General features: G+C 46.6%; 1 protein-coding gene across 1 annotated transcript in view; it reads right to left on the reverse strand.

The window, feature by feature from the left end:
- The window catches only part of LOC146863452 (coagulation factor XI-like), a 350,494-nt gene that overhangs the window by 306,614 nt on the left and 24,997 nt on the right, over positions 1-18,883 (reverse strand). The window contains exon 3 of the mRNA XM_085643173.1: positions 3,381-3,490. Within this exon, the coding sequence (XP_085499299.1) occupies positions 3,381-3,490 (110 nt within the window). The remainder of the gene's footprint in view (positions 1-3,380; positions 3,491-18,883) is intronic.

Below are 18,883 nucleotides of genomic sequence, written 5' to 3' on the forward strand. Positions count from 1 at the left end.
GCTTTTCCCTCATATTCACTGCTTTCTCCTTACTTTTACCTAGTTTTTGATTGCCTTCTTCTTGCTTTTCCCTCATTTTCACTGCTTTCCCCTTGCGTTTTCCCAGTTCTGGAGTGCCTTCGCCTTGCTTTTTCCTCGTTTTCATTGCTTTCTGCCTGTTTCTCCCTCATTGCCACTTCCGCCTGCCACCGTTTTACCCCCTCCCGCCTAGCCCCAACCACCGCCTCCCAGCGCCCTTCCCTCTCCAAAGACGTACTCAATAGAGGCCACACTCCACCACATGGAGCAGGTCCAAGGAGCAGCTCTCCCTGTGCTCCTGCTTCCCCTATCTTCTCCTTGCTTTTCCCTCATTTTCACTGCTTTCTCCTTGCTTTTAACTCATTTTCACTGCTTTCTCCTTGCTTTCTTCCCTCATTTTTGAGTGCCTTCTCCTTGCTTTTCCTTGTTTTCACTGCTTTCTCCTTTCTTTTTCCCTCATTTTTGAATGCCTTCCTCTGCTTTTCCTTTGTTTTCACAGCTTTCTCCGTCCTTTTCCTCCATTTGTTGAGTGCCTTCTCCTTGCTTTTTGTTTTCATTGCGTTCTCTCTGTTTCTCCTTCATGCCGCTCCTGCCTGCCGCCCATTTTTCCTGCCTCATTTTCACTTCTTTCTCCTCGCTTTTTTCCCTTGTTTTTGAGAGCCTTGTTCTTGTTTTTCCCTCGTTTTCCTTGCTTTCTCCTTGTTTTTTCCTTTTATTCTTCGACTGGTCCCAGCAGGAACCCAGCTCCTGGATACCCTCACAGGTGATTAGCCTCGCTCTACAAATCTAAGTTGATTGAATAACCTCAGGAAACTCCACTGACTTCCCATTCAGAAGAGTTGTCACTTCAAGATACTGATCCACATATACAAGGCCCTGTACAACCTAGGACCAGCATATATCAACCACCGACTGGGCTTCCACCAACCCGCCAGACAGCTGCGCTCCACCTAGAATTCCTTTTAAGTAGTCAATTAGTACCATTATTGACCTGATGACAAGGTTGTACCAAAGGAGTTATTGCCTGCATAGAGCTCTTCCCCCTCTGCTCATCAGCCAAAGCTAGGTTGATGTCCCATCATGAGCTCCACCAACTAACAGCATCTAAGATCAGATGTCACCCGGCAGCTTATAGGACAACGAGGCAGGAGGTGTGGACACCAGTGGCCACCTCCCACCACCCTGAGGGTTGGACTCTATGCCCACTACCTGATGCCCACCATGTGCTCAACCACCACCTATTAAAGCATCTGCAACCTTACCTATGATGGTCCACAGAATGCTCCTCTGTCTGGTCTCTACTCCCAGGAAAGAAATGATGTAAGTGTGGACTGGTCCACTGCCTGCGTCACTCCGTGGCTGCTCAAAATGCTACACATGTTTTATAGGTAGGATCAGAAGGGTAAACATACCCAGTTAGGGGTAGAATATATGTCCTCAACTCCTAAATGTTATCACCCTTTTACCCCAGCACATAAAGGGGAACAGAGAAAGGGACTGGCATATCACATTGGCGGCAGACATCTTTTCCACTCAATTGATCCTAAGAACTTGACTGCACCAGACTTTAGTGTGGGGAGCTCATGCCTGCAATTTTACAAGGCCTGGTTATCTTATTTGTTTGCCCTGTTGCTGAAGTTTTACTCAGGTCACAGAGTGTGTTGGGTAACCATCTGTGAAGCTAGTATTATGCTCCAATGCATTTAACTATGAGACATACTGTAGCATGTTCCCTTTAACCTGTAAAGAAATACAAAACTGACAATATGTAAAAACATTTGTAGTATAGAAAACCACAAGATAGAAGTAAAAAAAATATATATATATTTAGCCATTCATTTTTATTGTATACTGTATCTGGGTCCATTTGCAGATTCTGGGTTTTAATTTTCCCTTGTGTTAAATGGCGAAGAAGTGGACATTGTGATTGTTGCTTCTCAGTCAATGGTCCACGCTGAATTTGCACAAAGCATACAAAGAAGGGTGGAGCCTTGGTTCATATATGTCAAACATTTCATGTTATTTTACCTGTAGTGTTTGGTTTCAAACACAAATACAAAGCCCTGATATTTGTGAATGAATTTGGAAGGCCTGGCTTTATCCTCGTGTTTATGTTTAGAAAAGCAGAAGCAACTTTGTCAAATATTTTTGTCCTTGGGACTGAGAAACTCAGCCTGGAGCTGTCTCTGGTTGACCCACACTGGAGACTTGCGAAACCTCTGACTGAACGCGAAGCACGTCTAAGCTCTGAAAGGAGGTCCTTCCCCCATGAGAGTACGACTAGAACCTGCATGTGAAAGGGGAGGAGGCCTGAAGCATCCTAAAACACAGCGGCTCACTCAGGACCTCCTAATGCTGGGTAACCATCAACTGTAGAGCCACACCTTTACGTGGTACCCTGGGTAAACTGAGAGATGAAAAATCCAGGGGCCCGATTCACAGAACTAACTTAAGACAAAATCCTAAACTTACTACCATTTTCGTATTCACAGAAGGCACTTACTCATTTTGATATTCACAGAAGACACTTACTCACTTCGGTATTCACAGAAGTTAGGAGTCCTAACTTTAGGACTCCAAAATGCCTTCTGTGACTACCGAAAGTCTTAAAGTTAGGATTTTTCTCAGTTTAGGAGTCCTAAAGTTAGGACTCCTAACTTTACTACTACTAAATTGAGAAAAATCCTTATTGTAAGACTTTCGGTATTCACAGAAGGCATTTAGGAGTCCTAAAGTTAGGAGTCCTAACTATACTACTACTAAACTGAGAAAAATCCTAATTTTAAGGCTTTCGGTATTCACAGAAGTCATTTAAGAGTCCTAAAGTTAGGAGTCCTAACTATACTACTACTAAACTGAGAAAAATCCTAATTTTAAGACTTTCGTTATTCACAGAAGGCATTTAGGAGTCCTAAAGTTAGGACTCCTAACTTCTGTGAATACCGAAATGAGTAAGTGCCTTCTGTGAATACCAAAATGAGTAAGTGCCTTCTGTGAATACCAAAATGGTAGTAAGTTTAGGATTTTGTCTTAAGTTAGTTCTGTGAATCGGGCCCCATGATTTAGGCATCGCTCACTTGTGGTGAGTGATTCTTATTCCAAAGATGTGTTTTTAGAAGTGGGCTTACATGATGTTCACTCAGGATGAGATCAGATGATACAGTCAACAACACATCCTGTCACTACCAGGAGGAGTTACTAAGGAGGTAAAAGCTTCCAATCAGAGAAGCCGTTAGGACTCTTTCCCTGAATTGTACCAAGTGATGACGCTGCCAGTGGTACATGCTCCTCAGGACGCCTTCATTAACGAAAGCACCCACTACGTCACAAGTGTTGGTATTTCAATTGCATATGGTACTTACGAGCCAGGTTTTTAGTATTCTTGGCCAGAGTATATCCAGAGGTAGCGTTTCGCACAGGTACAGAGGCTGTACGATTAGAAGTTAGGTTGGTCTTCAAGTAACAGGAAAATCTAAGACACAAAGTTATGGAGTCACGGTGAATATTGATAAAGTAAGGCATGAGATTGCATTGAATAAAGTTCATTGAAGACATTAATATAGAAATGCATTGAAAGAATAGCTGCAAAATAGATAACATTAAGTTTTAATGTGCCACTGTTCTGCCTAAATGTACATTTAGAATTCTGTCTTATAACTGGAAAGGCATTGGAAACTTCAAAATTTTCATTTGCCTCTGAGTCGTGGATCAATGTATGACATGAAGCCATCACAACTTGAGTGCTTACAAAACTAAAATAATCACATGTGGCAATTGGAAAAATTCCGACTCACTCTACCACTGGCTTGACGATCTGGGACCACCTCTTAAAGTATCTAAGAAATTAAGAAACCTTGGAATTACCATGTACTCTAAGTTATCAATGAATGCCTGAGTGGATAAATTAGTAAGATCAAGCTTCATGACCATGAAAAGTCTGCAACACATCTTCCCCTACGTGGGATTTCCTTACAAGGTCCAGGCTACCATCTCTCTTGCACTGTTTAAACTTGATTACGCCAATGACCTTTATCACAGTTCATCTTTATCAGCTGTGAAAAGACTACAACAAATTCTCAACTCTGCTGCCAGACTACTCTTACGTGTAAAGCTACAAGCCCACATCTACCCTGCCTTGAGGACTCTACATTGGTTGCCGGCTGCCAGACGTTCTACTTTGAGGCTGCTTTGTATCACCCACAAAGCAATACATGGTACAGGACCACTTTTTATCAGGAATAAAACCACCAAATACAGACAAAAAAGAACCTCCATTCCAGATTGGCACCTCGCCTAAAAACCCTAGCATACCAGGACAAAACACATGGGTGGTACATTTTTCCCTGTTCAAGCAGTCAAACTATGCAATCCATTACTCCCACCCACGGAGAACTATCTTATCTTCAGAAGGCTACTCAAGAACTGGCTCTTTCCTACATAACCACCATACTCACCTACACATAACCACATACACATACACAGCATATGCTTGTGTATGTAAATATTTATAATTTGATTATATGTATGTATTTAGATATGTGCATTTCTTTGTACAAATATATATACTACCCATGATTTAAAAATATATAGATATTTTTCGGGTCAGCTTAACAAATGTATATATTACTTATGGTTAAAAAAAAATATATGTCTATTGTTAGACCTGGCACCAATGGCGTGGGTCTCCCTTCCATTTTTTGCTGTTGCCTCCTGTGTTTTTGCTATGTTTTTGCTGGTCTAGATGCTTTGGGCACTTTGCCACTGTTCTTCAGTGCCAAAGTGCAAGTGCTCCCTATTGTAAATTGTTGTAATGGATTAGTGACTCCATGATTGGCTTATTTGATTTACTTGTCAGACCCTAGTACAGTACACCATGTGTGCCCAGGGCCTGTAAATCAAATACTGCTGGTGGGCTTCCAGCACTGGTTGTGCCACCCACAGAAGCAGCTTGTAAAATATGCCTCAGGCCGGCCATTTCAGAGCCTTTGTGCAGCCTGGGGCTGCAATGTCGACTTGGCAAGTGTACCCACTTGCCAGTCCCTAAACCTTCCCATTTCTACATGTTAGTCACCCCTAAGGTAGGCCCAAGGTACCCCCATGGGCAGGGTGCATTGTATGTAAAAGGGAGGACATGCCCTGATGTGTGTGGCATGTACTGATAGTGAATTACAGCCAATTTCGTTTTTTACTATTGCAAAGCTACTTGTTCCCATAGGTCAGAATGGGCAGTTTGATTATAACATCTTATAATCCTAACAGACTCAGGGAACTAGGTAGAAATTCGAGTTTAGTATGCCTGAACTCAGAATGTTAGAATACATCTTTTAGTGAAGGTGATTTTTACATTCTGTGTTTGAAAATACCACTTTTTAGAAAGTAGGTATTTTCTTGTCTAAACATCCAGCATGCCTCTGCTAGGTTTGTGTATTCCATGTCTGGTTTGTGAGTGAGAGGGGGCTGGAGAGGGCCTTGGCTCCAGCAGTCTGATGGGTTAGGGCTGGGCTGAATAGGACCTGCATTGAATAGAGAGTAGGGGGACGGAGATTTTCTTTCACTGACCGGAGCCCTCATAGAATAGAGAGTAAGGGGAGGAGATTTCCTTTCAGCTACCTGGGCCAGGTCTGCTTTCAACAATGCTGTCTCCACCTCCTGCCACTGGTATAAATATTGAGGCCCAGACCCCAGGACTTTCGATCACTTCTGGTAATCAAAACCAACCTTTGCCAAGGAGAAGAACCAAGGAAGCTGAAGGAGGAGACTGCCCCTGAGCTGTTGTGCTATTTCTGGGGTTGGCCTGCAGTGGTTACTTTATTGCTAAGGAAAGGGGAAAAGGACTTTTGTGAACTCTTCATAATCTTGAGGAAGAATCTCCAAGGGCTTGAAGAGTGCTTGCCTCCTGCCTGAAATCTCAGGGATACAAGACTTCACCACCAGCTCCCCTGAATTCCCTTGCTGGGAATTCTATCTGCAAAGAGGTGCAGTGCCATCGAAGGAATTCAGAGAGTGGGTATTTCTGGATGACTGCTTTATTTAAGTAACAGCTTAACGAACCCGCAGGGAAGGAGCTGTTGCTCTGAAGAAAAGCAGGCCAGAATGATAGCCAAGAGATATTCTGGAATACTAGTGAGCATTCCAGAATACCAAGAATATAGGAAAGAAAAAGAAAAGACTAAAGAGAATGTTACAAGTGCCTACTGTTGTTTGGGCCCTCTGAGAAGGCTGCGTGTCACTGGGAGCTGGAAGCGCGACGCAACGAGGAGAAACGCGTCGCCGCCGCAGCAGTTACCGTCGCATCGCCGAAGAAGCCTGCCGTCGCTGTTTGCCGTTGCAGCACCGATGAATCGTGTCGCATCACCGGAGAAGCGTGTCGCCGCCGCAGAGGTCGCCATCGCATCACCGGAGAAGCGTGTTGCAGGGCCTGTCGTGGCTCAGAAGTTACTGAGTTCGCCACACGGCCGTAGGGCGTGCACGCATTGCATCCTACGTTCGTGGCATTGCATCAAAGACGCCATTTTGTCGCACTGGCTCATCGCATTGCGGCGCCATCTTGTCGCATCGTAACTGAAACGCAGCAAGAAACCGACGCATCACCTCCTCTCCGGTAAGGAACCCATGCATCATCTCCCCTGTGCTGCAGTAAGGAACCGACGCATCACCTCCCCGGAAGCAAGGAACCGATGCATCAACTTCCCTGCTACCCTTTTGTTGGTATTGCGTGACGCATCCCAGGTACTTTGAGAGTAAAGTGCTGCATTTACCATCTACATTGAACCAAGCTATTTTCTACCATTTTAAAGTCTAATTTTTGATTACAGTATTGTGGATTTTTGTTGTCTGATCTTGTGTTAAGTCTAGTAAAGATTACTTGTTTTTCTAAACTGGTGTAGTGTCCCTTGGTAGTGTTTTCACTGTATTACTGTATGTGTTCACAAATGCTTTACACACTGCCTGTGAGATAAGCCTGCCTGCTCGTGCCAAGCCACCAAGGGGGTAAGCAGGGGTCATTTAGGAGTGTAGCCCCCTTACCCTGACTAGAATCAAGGATCCCTTTTTGGACAAAGGTACCTACCTCTGCCAACTAGAGACCCCCAGTTCTGACGTTGGTGGTCAGCGGTGAGGATTTGTACTTGCATTTGTGATTCATATACAGTGATTGGTGTACACTACTAGTGAGTACAGACCAAAACGCGACCACATACCTTTTGGTAGAATTTTTCTTGGAACTTCTTTTTGCTTTTTTGAGAACTTCCAACTGTTTTCACCATGAGCAAAGCAGCATCCAGCACATCTATGGATCTACAATTTGAAGAAGAGAGGGTTGATACCTACACTGTGCCACAGCTTAAAACCTTCTGTAAAAGATTTAAAATCCCTGTGAAAGGCATCACCAAGAAGGAAGAGTTCCAAAAGCCGCTGATCGCCTGGTTGGAATCTAGAAATGCTACTGAACATCTTGAAGAGCCTAGGGATGAGGCAGAGAATACAGGTGGGCAGCTGGATGGGCCATTGGGCCTGACCGGCGAGAAAGTACCTTCCAGGCCAGGCAGGAGTGTTTCTTCAAAGGGCCTGTTCCCAGAGGAGCTGGAGGACAAGGAGAGAGATATAATACATAGGATGGAGCTAACCACGCTCAAGATGGGTGGTCAGATGGAGTTAGAGAATAAGAAGTTAGCCTTGGAGGGAAAGAGGATGCATTTAGAGCATGAAAGGATGTTGAGGGAGTTCGAATTGACAGCCAAGAGTTTAGAAATTACTCCCTCTGGTGGCAGCACACCATCCGTGCCTGTAGAAACCAGAGTGTTTATTCCCAAGGATGTCATTAAGGAGTTTTATAAGAATGAAGATATTGGGCAATGGTTTAAGGCCTATGAGGTAGCTATAACCTCCCACCGGGATGTGGGGGCGGTTCCTCAGTGATGGACAGGATACCTTATTGGATGTGCCTTCTGAAAATCAGAATTCTTATGTGCACATGAAAGAAGCCTTAATGTCCAGGTATGGGTTGACCCCTGAGCTTTATAGACAAAGGTTTAGGAATTGTAAGAAACTGGAGTCTACCACTTGGGTAGAATATGTTTCTTTATTTGGCAGAGCATTGGATGGTTGGGTGAAGGGTAGCAAAGTGATGATTTTGAAGCGCTCGATAATTTGATTGTATGGGAGCACTTGTCTAGTAATTGTTTTCCAGAGCTATGCCAGCACCTTATTGATAGCAAGCTGACTAACCCTAGGAAGCTTGCTGAGGAGGCAGACCGCTGGGTGAGTACCCGTGACTACAAGGGTCATGTGGGAGATTTTGCCAAAGGTGGGCAAAGTAACCAGCAGAAGAGTGGGGGGGGGCAAGGGTGAACAGAGGGAGTTCCAGAAAGGGCCCCAAAGTAATTCCCAAGGGAACCAAGGGAAGGGTTCTCATCCTCCCCCTGAGAAGAAGCCAGGGGTTCGACAGGTAAACCTGGTCATAAGTGACCCATGAGATGTTTTAAGTGCGGTGAGGTGGGCCACCGGTTCTATGATCCCAGTGCCCACAGAGAGACAAAACAGCACCCACTGATGCACCACCCCGGCAAATGGCTAGTGTAGCCCTGGGGGAGGAGATGGGTGCCCAAGGTGGGTGAGGTCCCACAGAGATGTCCCTAGTCTCTTTAGGAGACTGTGAGGTGGTCACCAGGACCCAGCTGTCTGATAACACTAAAAAGTACAGGTAGTGGGTGACCATCAATGGCAGTGGAGGCTCTTAGAGACACCGGACCCAGTGTGACAGCTGTCAGTTGTCGGCTGGTGTCTGAAGAGCAGGTGGTGCCCAATGCATTTTACCCAGTTGTTGTCGCTGACAACACAGAGAGACACTGCAAGGTGGCTCAGGTTCCCTTTGAGTGGGGGGTCTCAGGTACTCTTCAAGTAGCTGTGAGGCCAGCCGTGCCTGTTGACTGTCTGTTGGGTAACAATTTGGAGAGCTCCCCTTGGGCTGAGGTGGAGCGAAGTGCTCATTTGGAGATGTTGGGTTTGCCTGAGTGGGCGTGTGTGACCACTCGGTCCATGGCAGCTAGTAAGGGTGTTCAAGAGGACCTGGAGCCTGAAAGAGTGACCCAGGTGCCTGCCTTAAAGAGACGAGGCCGGGGCATGGGAAACCTGCCCCACAGTTCCCACAGTCCAGGAGGAGGCAGACCTTGAAGGGGATGCCCTGGAACCTACAGGGGAGCAGGTAGCTGAACCGGGGGCCCTGCCTGAGCTGACCCATTGGCAGCAGGAAGAAGGACCCTCCAGGGAAGAGTTCTGTGAGGAGCGGAAAAAGTGCCCTTCTCTTGTGGGTTCGCGGCAACAGGCTGCAAACCAGGCAGCAGGTGATCAGTCTGGATCACATTGGATCTAGTGGGAGAATGGTCTCCTGTATAGCGAGCCTAAGGTTGCTGAGCCTGGGTTAGCCCTTGTGCTAGTGGTACCCCAGCGCTTCAGAGCCTTCCTACTGGGTTTGGCTCATGATGTGCCTTTAGCAGGACATTTGGGGCAGGACAAGACCTTTGAAAGGCTTGTCACCCACTTTTATTGGTTCCAAATGCGCAAGAGTTCAGATACTCATTGCAGGACCTGTCAGACTTGCCAGGCAATTGGTAAGAGTGGGAGGAAGCACAAGGCTCCTCTCCAGCTATTCCCTGTGGTCAGCACCCCGTTTGAAAGGGTGGGCATTGACATTGTGGGGCCTCTGGATCCCAAGACAGCCATCTGCAACAGGCTCATCCTGGTTGTGGTGGACCATGCCACCCGGAAGCCATCCCTCTCCGGACTGTGACGGCCCCGTGGTGGATCATTCGTTGATGGGGATTTTCTCCTGTGTGGGGTTCCACAGGAAGGCGGTGTTAGACTGTGGTACAAACTTCATTTCTAAGTATATGAAGTCCCTGTGGCAGGAGTGTGGGGTAACTTATAAGTTCACCACTCCTTACCACCCCAAGGTAATGGGCTGGTTGAGAGATTCAACAGGACCCTCAAAGGCATGATTCTGGGTCTTGAGGAACCCATGAGGCTTAAGTGGGATGTCCTCTTGCCATGCCTTCTCTTTGCTTACAGGGAGGTGCCACAGAAGTCCTTAGGGTTCAGCCCCTTTGAACTGCTCTATGGTCACCCTGTGAGAGGACCTCTGAGTTTGGTAAAGGAAGGCTGGGTGAAAGCTCCCAGAAAACCTCCCCAGGATGTATATAGTTACATGCTGGCCTTCAGAAACCAAACCCGGTGTTTCAGGCAACTCGCTCAGGCGAATCTGGAAGACAGCCAGGAAGAGATGAAGCGGTGGTACGATCAGAATACCACTCTCATTGAGCTTCAGCCTGGGCAGAAAGTTTGGTCATGGCCCCTGTGGAGCCCTGTGCGCTCCAGGATAAGTGGACCAGACCATTTGAGGTAGTGGAGCACAAAAGTGATGCAACCTACTTGGTGGACTTGCAGTCTCCCAGGAACCCTTTGCGGGTCCTGCATGTCAACAGTCTGAAGCCCCACTAAGAGAGGTCCGAAGTGGGCATGCTCCTAGCAACAGATGATGAAATGGAGGAGGAGACTGAGCCTCTTCCTGACCTCCTGTCTGCAATAGAGCAAGATGGGCCAGTGGATGGTGTAAACCTCTCTTCCACCCTGACCCCTGGGCAGCAGAATGACTGTCGCCTGCTGTTGGGACAGTTTTCCGATCTGTTCTCCCTGATTCCCAGTGTCACTGATTGGTGTGTCCATGATGTAGACACTAGGCACAGTCCTCCTGTTAAGCACAAAACGTACAGATTGACTGACAGGGTGAGAGCTTGCATCAAGGAGGTGGTCTCCACGATGCTTGCGTTAGAGGTGATTGAGTCCTCTAGCAGTCCTTGGGCCAGCCCAGTGGTCTTGGTCCCAAAGGCTGCCGCACCGGGTGCCATACCAGAACTCCGGTTCTGTGTGGGCTACCGAGGGCTCAATTCAATCACCAGGACTGATGCGCACCCCATCCCCAGAGCTGATGAGCTCATTGATCAGTTAGGGGCTGCCCAGTACCTCAGCACAATTGATCTAATGTCGGGGTGCTGGCAGATCGCCCTAACTGATGGGGCGAAAGAGAGGTCAGCATTCTCCACACCAGATGGGCACTACCAATTCCGGGTTATGCCCTTTGGGATGAAGAATGCCCCTGTCACTTTTCAGAGGTTGGTCAACCAAGTGTTGGCTGGACTGGAAGATTTCAGTGCCGCCTACCTGAATGATATTGCAGTGTTCAGCGCCAGTTGGGAAGAACATTTGCACCACCTCTGGGAAGTGTTGATGGCGCTGCGGAGAGCAGGCCTCATGTTCAAGGCGAGTAAGGGCCAGATCAGGCAGGATTCTGTGGTGTACTTGGAACACCAGGTTGGGAGCGGCCAGGTGGTGCCCCTACAGCCCAAGATTGAGACCATCTTGGGTTGTCAAGGGGTATGGCAGTATTGTTGCACCCTTGACAGAGCTTATTTCCAGGAAGCAGCCCAAGAAAGGGAACTGGACTGACACCTATCAGAAAGTTTCTGATGCCCTGAAGACTGCCATGTCCATGGCACCCGTGCTTCTGGCGCCCAACTTCTCTAAAGAGTTCCTTGTACAGACAGATGCTTCAGAGTATGGTGTGGGGGCTGTTCTTTTACAGATAAATGAGGAGGGCCTAGACCAACCTGTAGCCTTCATCAGTAGGAGGTTACTTCCACGGGAACAGAGGTGGAGTACATCTGAAGAAGTTGAGACCATACTTGTTTGGGTCTCACTTCCGGGTTCAGACAGACCACAGGCCCCTCAGATGGTTGATGCAGAAGAGGGGTGAGAACCCAAAGCTGTTGAGGTGTTCCATTTCCCTATAGGGGATGGAGTTCACTGTGGAACACCGCCCTGGTACAGAACACGTCAATGCTGATGGTCTGTCCAGATTTTTCCACCTTAGTGAAGAGAACTCCCAAGGGTTGGGTAGTTCTCCCCACATTTCAGCTCGAGAATGTAGTGAGGGCTGCAATTTATATACATACATTGATAAGTTAGCATAACCGCGTTAGGTGCTAGAAAGCCATCTTGCCACTTTTGCTGCTTTTGCACACGACACTGCAGTTACATGTTATTATTTGAAAACTGCTTGCTCGCCTTTTCTTCACATGAGAACTGTCTGTTGTTCACATCCCTAGCCATGAGCTGCGACCTTGGTCTGAAAATTGTGTAAAGAAACAGTCTGGGTCGCTAGACAATGCATGTTTTTGAGTTCAGGTTGATCGGCCCACTATTTAGCCATAACACACACACAGTTGCAAATACCTGAAAGTCGAGCGCTTTTAATATTGCAGGCTGCATGCTTAACACACTTTCTGAAGAAGAGCTTTCCCAGGAGCAGAGCACACCTGATCCTGTGATGTGATCCAACTAAGCTGATCTTTACGGTATGGGGTTCCCCATTCAAGCCTAGAGACCTTTTATTAGTATAATAATATTAGTTTACTAGCGAAAGGAAGGTGTCTGTATTCCACTGTTATTTGTAATATGATCTCTCCTTTAATTTTTTATGTTATTGTAACAATGCTGATGGTTTTGATTTTAATCATTTGTCTGCTTATGTTAGCCAAAGTACTGCATCTTAGGACACAAGGTTTATAAAATAAACTCTTTAAACTTTACCGTGTCTCAGATTACTCTTGTTGTGGTCTGATATGAGAATAATAACGAACAGGTATTTCTGATTCCCACCATTCCTGAGAATACTCTTAGTCGCATGTTCTGGGTTGTCTATACATTGGGACCTCCGTGATAATACGGATAACGAATGGGACACTGATGCTGGTCGGATAAGGGGTTCTAGGTTCTGAGGTGAGTTTTTGGTACACCACAATTCACTGAGGTCCTGGTTTCCTGCACATAGTTCTGTGCATGAGCAGAATCCCTGCAACAAGGGGACATGTGTCAGACCTGGCACCACTGGCGTGGGTCTCCCTTCCATTTTCTGCTGTTGCCTCCTGTGTTTTTGCTATGTTTTTGCTTGTCTAGATGCTTTGGGCACTTCGCCACTGCTAGTCAGTGCCAAAGCGCAAGTGCTCCCTATTGTAAATTGTTGTAATGGATTAGTGACCCCATGATTGGCTTATTTGATTTACTTGTCAGACCCTAGTAAAGTGCACCATGTGTGCCCAGGGCCTGTAAATCAAATACTGCTGGTGGGCTTCCAGCACTGGTTGTGCCACCCACAGAAGCAGCTTGTAAAATATGGCTCAGGCCTGCCATTGCAGAGCCTGTGTGAAGCCTGGGGCTGCCAAGTTGACTTAGCAAGTGTACCCACTTGCCAGTCCCTAAACCGTCCCTTTTCTACATGTTAGTCACCCCTAAGGTAGGCCGAAGGTACCCCCATGGGCAGGGTGCATTGTATGTAAAAGTTAGGACATGCCCTGATGTGTGTGGCATGTCCTGATAGTGAATTACAGCCAATTTCGTTTTTCACTAACCTGTTCCCATAGGCCAGAATGGGCAGTTTGATTATAACATCTTATAATCCTAACTGAGTCAGGGAACTAGGTTGCAATTCAAGTTTAGTATGCTTGAACTCAGAATGTTAAAATACATCTTTCAGTGAAGGTGGTTTTTACATTCTGTGTTTGAAAATACCACTTTTAGAAAGTAGGTATTTTCTTGCCTAACCATCCAGCATGCCTCTGCTAGGTTTGTGTATTCCATGTCTGGTTTGTGAGTGACAGTGGGATGGAGAGGGCCTTGGCTCCAGCAGTCTGATTGGTCAGGGCTGGGATGAATAGAACCTGCATTGAATAGAGAGTGGGGGCGGAGATTTCATTTCACTGACCTGGGCCCTCATAGAATAGAAGGTAAGAGGAGGAGATTTCCTTTCAGCTACCTGGGCCAGCTATGCTTTTAACAATGCTGTCTCCACCTTCTGCCAGGAAGCTGCACAGAACTGGTTTTGGCTGGGCACAGGCATCCTCTGCCTTCAGAGGACAAAGGATTTACTGGTATACATATTGGGGCCCAGACCGCAGGACTTTAGATCACTTCTGGGAATCAAGACAAACCTTGGCCAAGGAGAAGAACCAAGGAAGCTGAAGGAGGAGGCTGCCCCTGTGCTGTTTTGCTATTTCTGGGGTTGGCCTGCTGTGGTTACTTTATTGCCAAGGAAAGGGGAAAATAACTTTTGTGAACTTTTCATAATCTTGAGGAAGAATCTCCAAGGGCTTGAAGTCTGCTTGCCTCCTGCCTGAAGTCTCTGGGATAAAAGACTTCACCACCAGCTCCCCTGAATTCCCTTGCTGGGAATTCTACCTGCAGAGAGGTGCCTACTGTTGTTTAGGCCATCTGTGAAGGCTGTGTGTCGCTAGGAGCTGGAAGTGCGACGCAACAAGGAGAAGCGTATCGCTGCCGCAGCAGTTGCCGTCACATCACCGAAGAAGCGTGCCGCCACCGCAGCTGTTCGCTATCGCATCACTGATGAAGCGTGTCGCATCACCGGAGAAGCGTGTCACCGCCAAAGAGGTCACCGTCGCATCACCGCAGAAGCGTGTCGCAGGGCCTGTTGCGGCTCAGAAGTTACCCAGTTCGCCACAAGGCCGTCGGGCGTGCACGCATCACATCCAACATTGTGGCATTGCATCAAAGACGCCATTTAGTCGCATCGCTCCGGATCGTTGCATCGCATCGAGGGTAAGGAACCGACGCATCACCTCCCTTGCGCAGCAGTAAGGAACCGACGCATCACCTTCCCCAACTTGTCAGTATCACTATTGGCAGCATAGTGACATAATGCAGGAGCCTAAGTGGTGCCACCACCTTTGCAACAGCTATCCTAGAAACTTCCAATAGAGAAGGAGTTTTCCAAAATTGTGGTCTGCATCTCAATGTGGTCAGTGAGATACTGATATCCCATCTAGCTATCTTTGTTAAGTTGAATAAGTCTGCACCACCAGATAGTATATGGCAACAAGCCCTATTTGTGACTCCCTAAGGTGGAAGGGATGACTTCCATTTCTTCAGAGGTGCAGGAGCACAACCTCCTCAGCTCAGGTGTAAGAACTGGAGAATTGTGGAGTCATGCACCGCTGCAGAAGAGCTGAAGCAAGGCATATGCAGGACATGTGAAATAATGAAAGTGACAGCACTGCTGGAGCCCCCTTAGCTTCTGTGACTTCTGGCACCTTGAAAGATCAGCTGATGTCTCTCAGCTTCTCTGTCACCCAGTACCTTGATAGATCCGATGAAGTCACCTCACCTTATCTGCCCCTGGCTTCTGTCCTCAGCTCCTTGAAAGCTCTGTTGAAGTCCCCTCAGCTTCTCTGTCTCTTGACACCTTGAAAGTTTCACTGAAGTCCCCTCAGCTTTTCATCTTCTGGCCTCTTGAAAGATCCACTAAAGAAGGAATACCAGGCAAGATGAGTAGTTTGCTGCGCCGTCCTCCTCTGTGACCGTGCTGTTTGTTGGTCAGTAATCGGCTATGCATCTGGACTCCGTATCCTGCCATGCGCGTTGTGGCAGCTCTCGCTGGGAGGACGCCAATACTTGCGCCCAGGTTTGAATTTGGCCATGGTGGTCTGAACGCGCTGAATCATCTGGCAGCTGTTGCTGTCACTTCTACACTGCGGCTTCTTGCGGCTCAGGAATCTGGGCCGCCGCAGACTGGGAGGGCGTACCTGTACAGAGCCATGGCGACAAGGGGCACGAAGAGTGCTAAGGCGTGAGCCCCTGCACCAACAGCTGGGGCAGCGGGTACCAGTGGACCGGCCCCTATGGCATCGTCAGACCCAACCCATGAAGCTGGCTCTCAGGAGGTGCCTGGCAGAGGCAAAAGAGATACAGTAGGAGGCAAAAAAACAGCGCAGCGAGTGCCTGTAGGCTCTGCACATACTGAAGGTGGGGGAGGGGTTTCACAGCTCTCCATTGCATATCTGTTCCACCTTCATGCATGGTTAGCTCCAAGGCGAAAAATGTGGAGGACTCTCTTCCACTGAACCCCTGGGCTTGGAGGTTTTTTGTTATCCTCTTCTCTGATCCAGGATGTCAATATAGAGCTTCTCCCCCGGATTATGTCAGATCAGAACCCATTAATATTAGAGCTGTAGGGGAAAAGAGATACTTAGAGGGCTTCGGCCTGGAGTTTTGAGAGAGCCTTATTATACAATAAGGCAGTGATTCCCAAACTTTTGACTCCTAAGGACCCCCGTTGAGTCACCACTGAAAGCCGGGGACCCCCAAACAATTTGTAGGATTTAAATTTCAAACATTAAAACAGTAATTCGAAAAAAATAAACACATGTGCACACAAAACAAATAGTCAAATTACTAAGGATTTTAGGGGCAGATTTACAAGCCCCTATCACCATGAGAACGTCACTTATGCGACGTTCCGGTGGCGATAGGGGTTTTGCCTTATTTACAAGGCAGCGTTAAGCCACTTAACGTGGCTTAACGCTGCCTTGTAAACAAGACCCCCTTTCACGCAATGCTTAGCGTGAAAGGGGTGGGCAGTGGGTGTTGCGGTGGGCGTTCCATAGCAACACCCATTGATTTTGATGCTGCCCCCTATAAACAAGGGCAGAGTAAATGAGAAGCCACACCAAAATTAAGAACAGGGAAAACCTGGTCTTAACTTGGCAAAACAAGGAGAAATGCTTTATTTCTCCTCGTTTTTGCAAAACGACTTGAATTGTTTATGTTCAGGAAGGTGACCCTTCCTGCACATAAACAATCTTTTAAAAAAATGACAGTTTGTAACTTCCATGTGTGCTGCATTACGCAGCACATATAGACGTGACAAAACTGCATTTCAAAATTGTTTATGTGGAGGAAGGGGTACCTTACTGTACATAAATAATCTTCCCCTGCACGCAGACACCCTTGCACTATGGTGCAAGGGGGCCTGCGTTGGCGCTACAAGGTTAAGTGTAGCGCGACCATAGGGGAAATGCAGGGCTGCATCATATTCTTGTAAATATATGTGCAACCCTGCGTTTCTGAAGTGGCGGAGCGTGTCGTTACGACACTCTCCGCCACTTCTGTTGTATTTTATATTGAAAGAATTTGCAAAAAATGAATGGGAAGGTTGGTGCTGCATCTCCATGAATAACATTTAAATGGTTGGTTTTATTTCACAGTACGAGGCTGCTGCTCCTGCCAGGGCCAGACTGGAAACCCAAAGCAGCCATGGCAAATGTTTTCAGACCATTCCCCATACGGTGCACACCAAGTGCAGTGAGTGAGCCTGACCACTACCAAGGGGGCTTTGGTATGCTTCCCCCCAAAAGAAAAATGTAGGAAACAATGATGCAGTCTACAACAGATTTATCATTACATATCGAATTGTATTAGCTTTTAAAGAAAAGTAAATTAATTCTTTACTATGCACCAGAATACAACGATCTTTTTTGGGGTTCTTCAATGATTCCCCCACTATCACCCTCCAACAGTGCCTTTCATTTCTCCATAGCCCCTCTGTCACATGTATTAATTTTTTATAACATCTCTCATACCATTGTAGGATGTCAGAGCACTTTACATCACACACATATAGAGACAGTGAATCGTATGTGTAAATCAGTGTATAGAAAATGTCACATAAGGCAAAGGGGACTACAAGGTGCAGAATTCAATGCCATTCATATTGGTAGGCATTTGTAAAGGGTGCTTGGTCTGGAGAAGCACAAACTCAGGATTCAGAACATAACACAGTGGTTAGCATTGACTAACAATAAAAATGTATTTCCACCCAAATAAGCCATTCTAGCAGCATCCAGCATCCAGCATTTCAGATAATGAAAGACTGGGAAAAAACATGCTAACTTGTACCTTGCACTTTGCAAGCAGCTATTTGATGACATTTTATAGGTCACTGTGCTAGATTACGATTGTCACTTATGAACTTCACAGTAACAAAATAATCTATGTGAAAAAAGCAATAATCCACTTACCTATGCACATACAATACTGTTTTTTAAAATGTGTGGTACATGTTCTTTGCAGTAGGCATATTAATCCTCTGTGTTGCATTAGATATGTCAAAGCTGCCACTGGACAAAACTCTCATCTCCCTCCAGCAGGTACATTAATCACTGGTGTTATCTTGACACTTTTATTGTTGTTTGAAAACTGCTAATTATACAAGATACTTTGCAGTGCTTTTAAAACTGCTGCCTGGGGACCCCCTGGGAATGTGTCACGGACCCCTGGGGGTCCGCGGACCCCAGTTTGGGAAACACTGCAATAAGGAGTATTGTAACCACATGAAAGGGTGGATTCCGAATTTTTTACAGAAAGGTCGGCATGTATTCAGGGTGAAACTACTCAGTTTTCTTTAAGGGGGGAAAAGATGAAAAATGTTTGTTACAAGAATTGCAAAAGAAATTGGCGATGGCAGAAGAGAAGCTCATATTGGCAGGCCAGCAAAAGAAAGAAGTGGATATGGCCCAATTGGAGGTAGCGACCGCCAAGGCGGCAACTGGGGACATTTTTGCAGAGAAAGCTGCCTCTAAGTGGGCCGCTTCTAGTGAAAGGGCCTATGAATTTAGCAAACAAATTGGACACCATCTAGCCTTCAGAACTAGACAGCAAATTACAAGAAATGGGATACAGTCTATTAAGGACCCAATGGTTGGGGTGGTAGCAGAACCAGATAGGATAAGGGCATCTTTTCAGAAGTACTGTCACACACTGTACACAGAGACCACGGCCGGAGATGTTCAGGCTTGACAGAAGGCCATGGATAAGTATCTTGATCCTATTTTGTTGACTACATTTGATGGGGAGGAACAAGAACTACTAGAAGGTCCCCCTTCTTGGCAGGAGATTATTATGGCATTAATTAGTTTGCTTGATGGGAAGGCCGCCGGTTTAGGCCTCATATTAGTCGAATTTT

The sequence above is a fragment of the Triturus cristatus genome, chromosome 2_2 (genome assembly GCF_964204655.1).
Source record: "Triturus cristatus chromosome 2_2, aTriCri1.1, whole genome shotgun sequence".
Taxonomy (NCBI): Eukaryota; Metazoa; Chordata; class Amphibia; order Caudata; family Salamandridae; genus Triturus; species Triturus cristatus.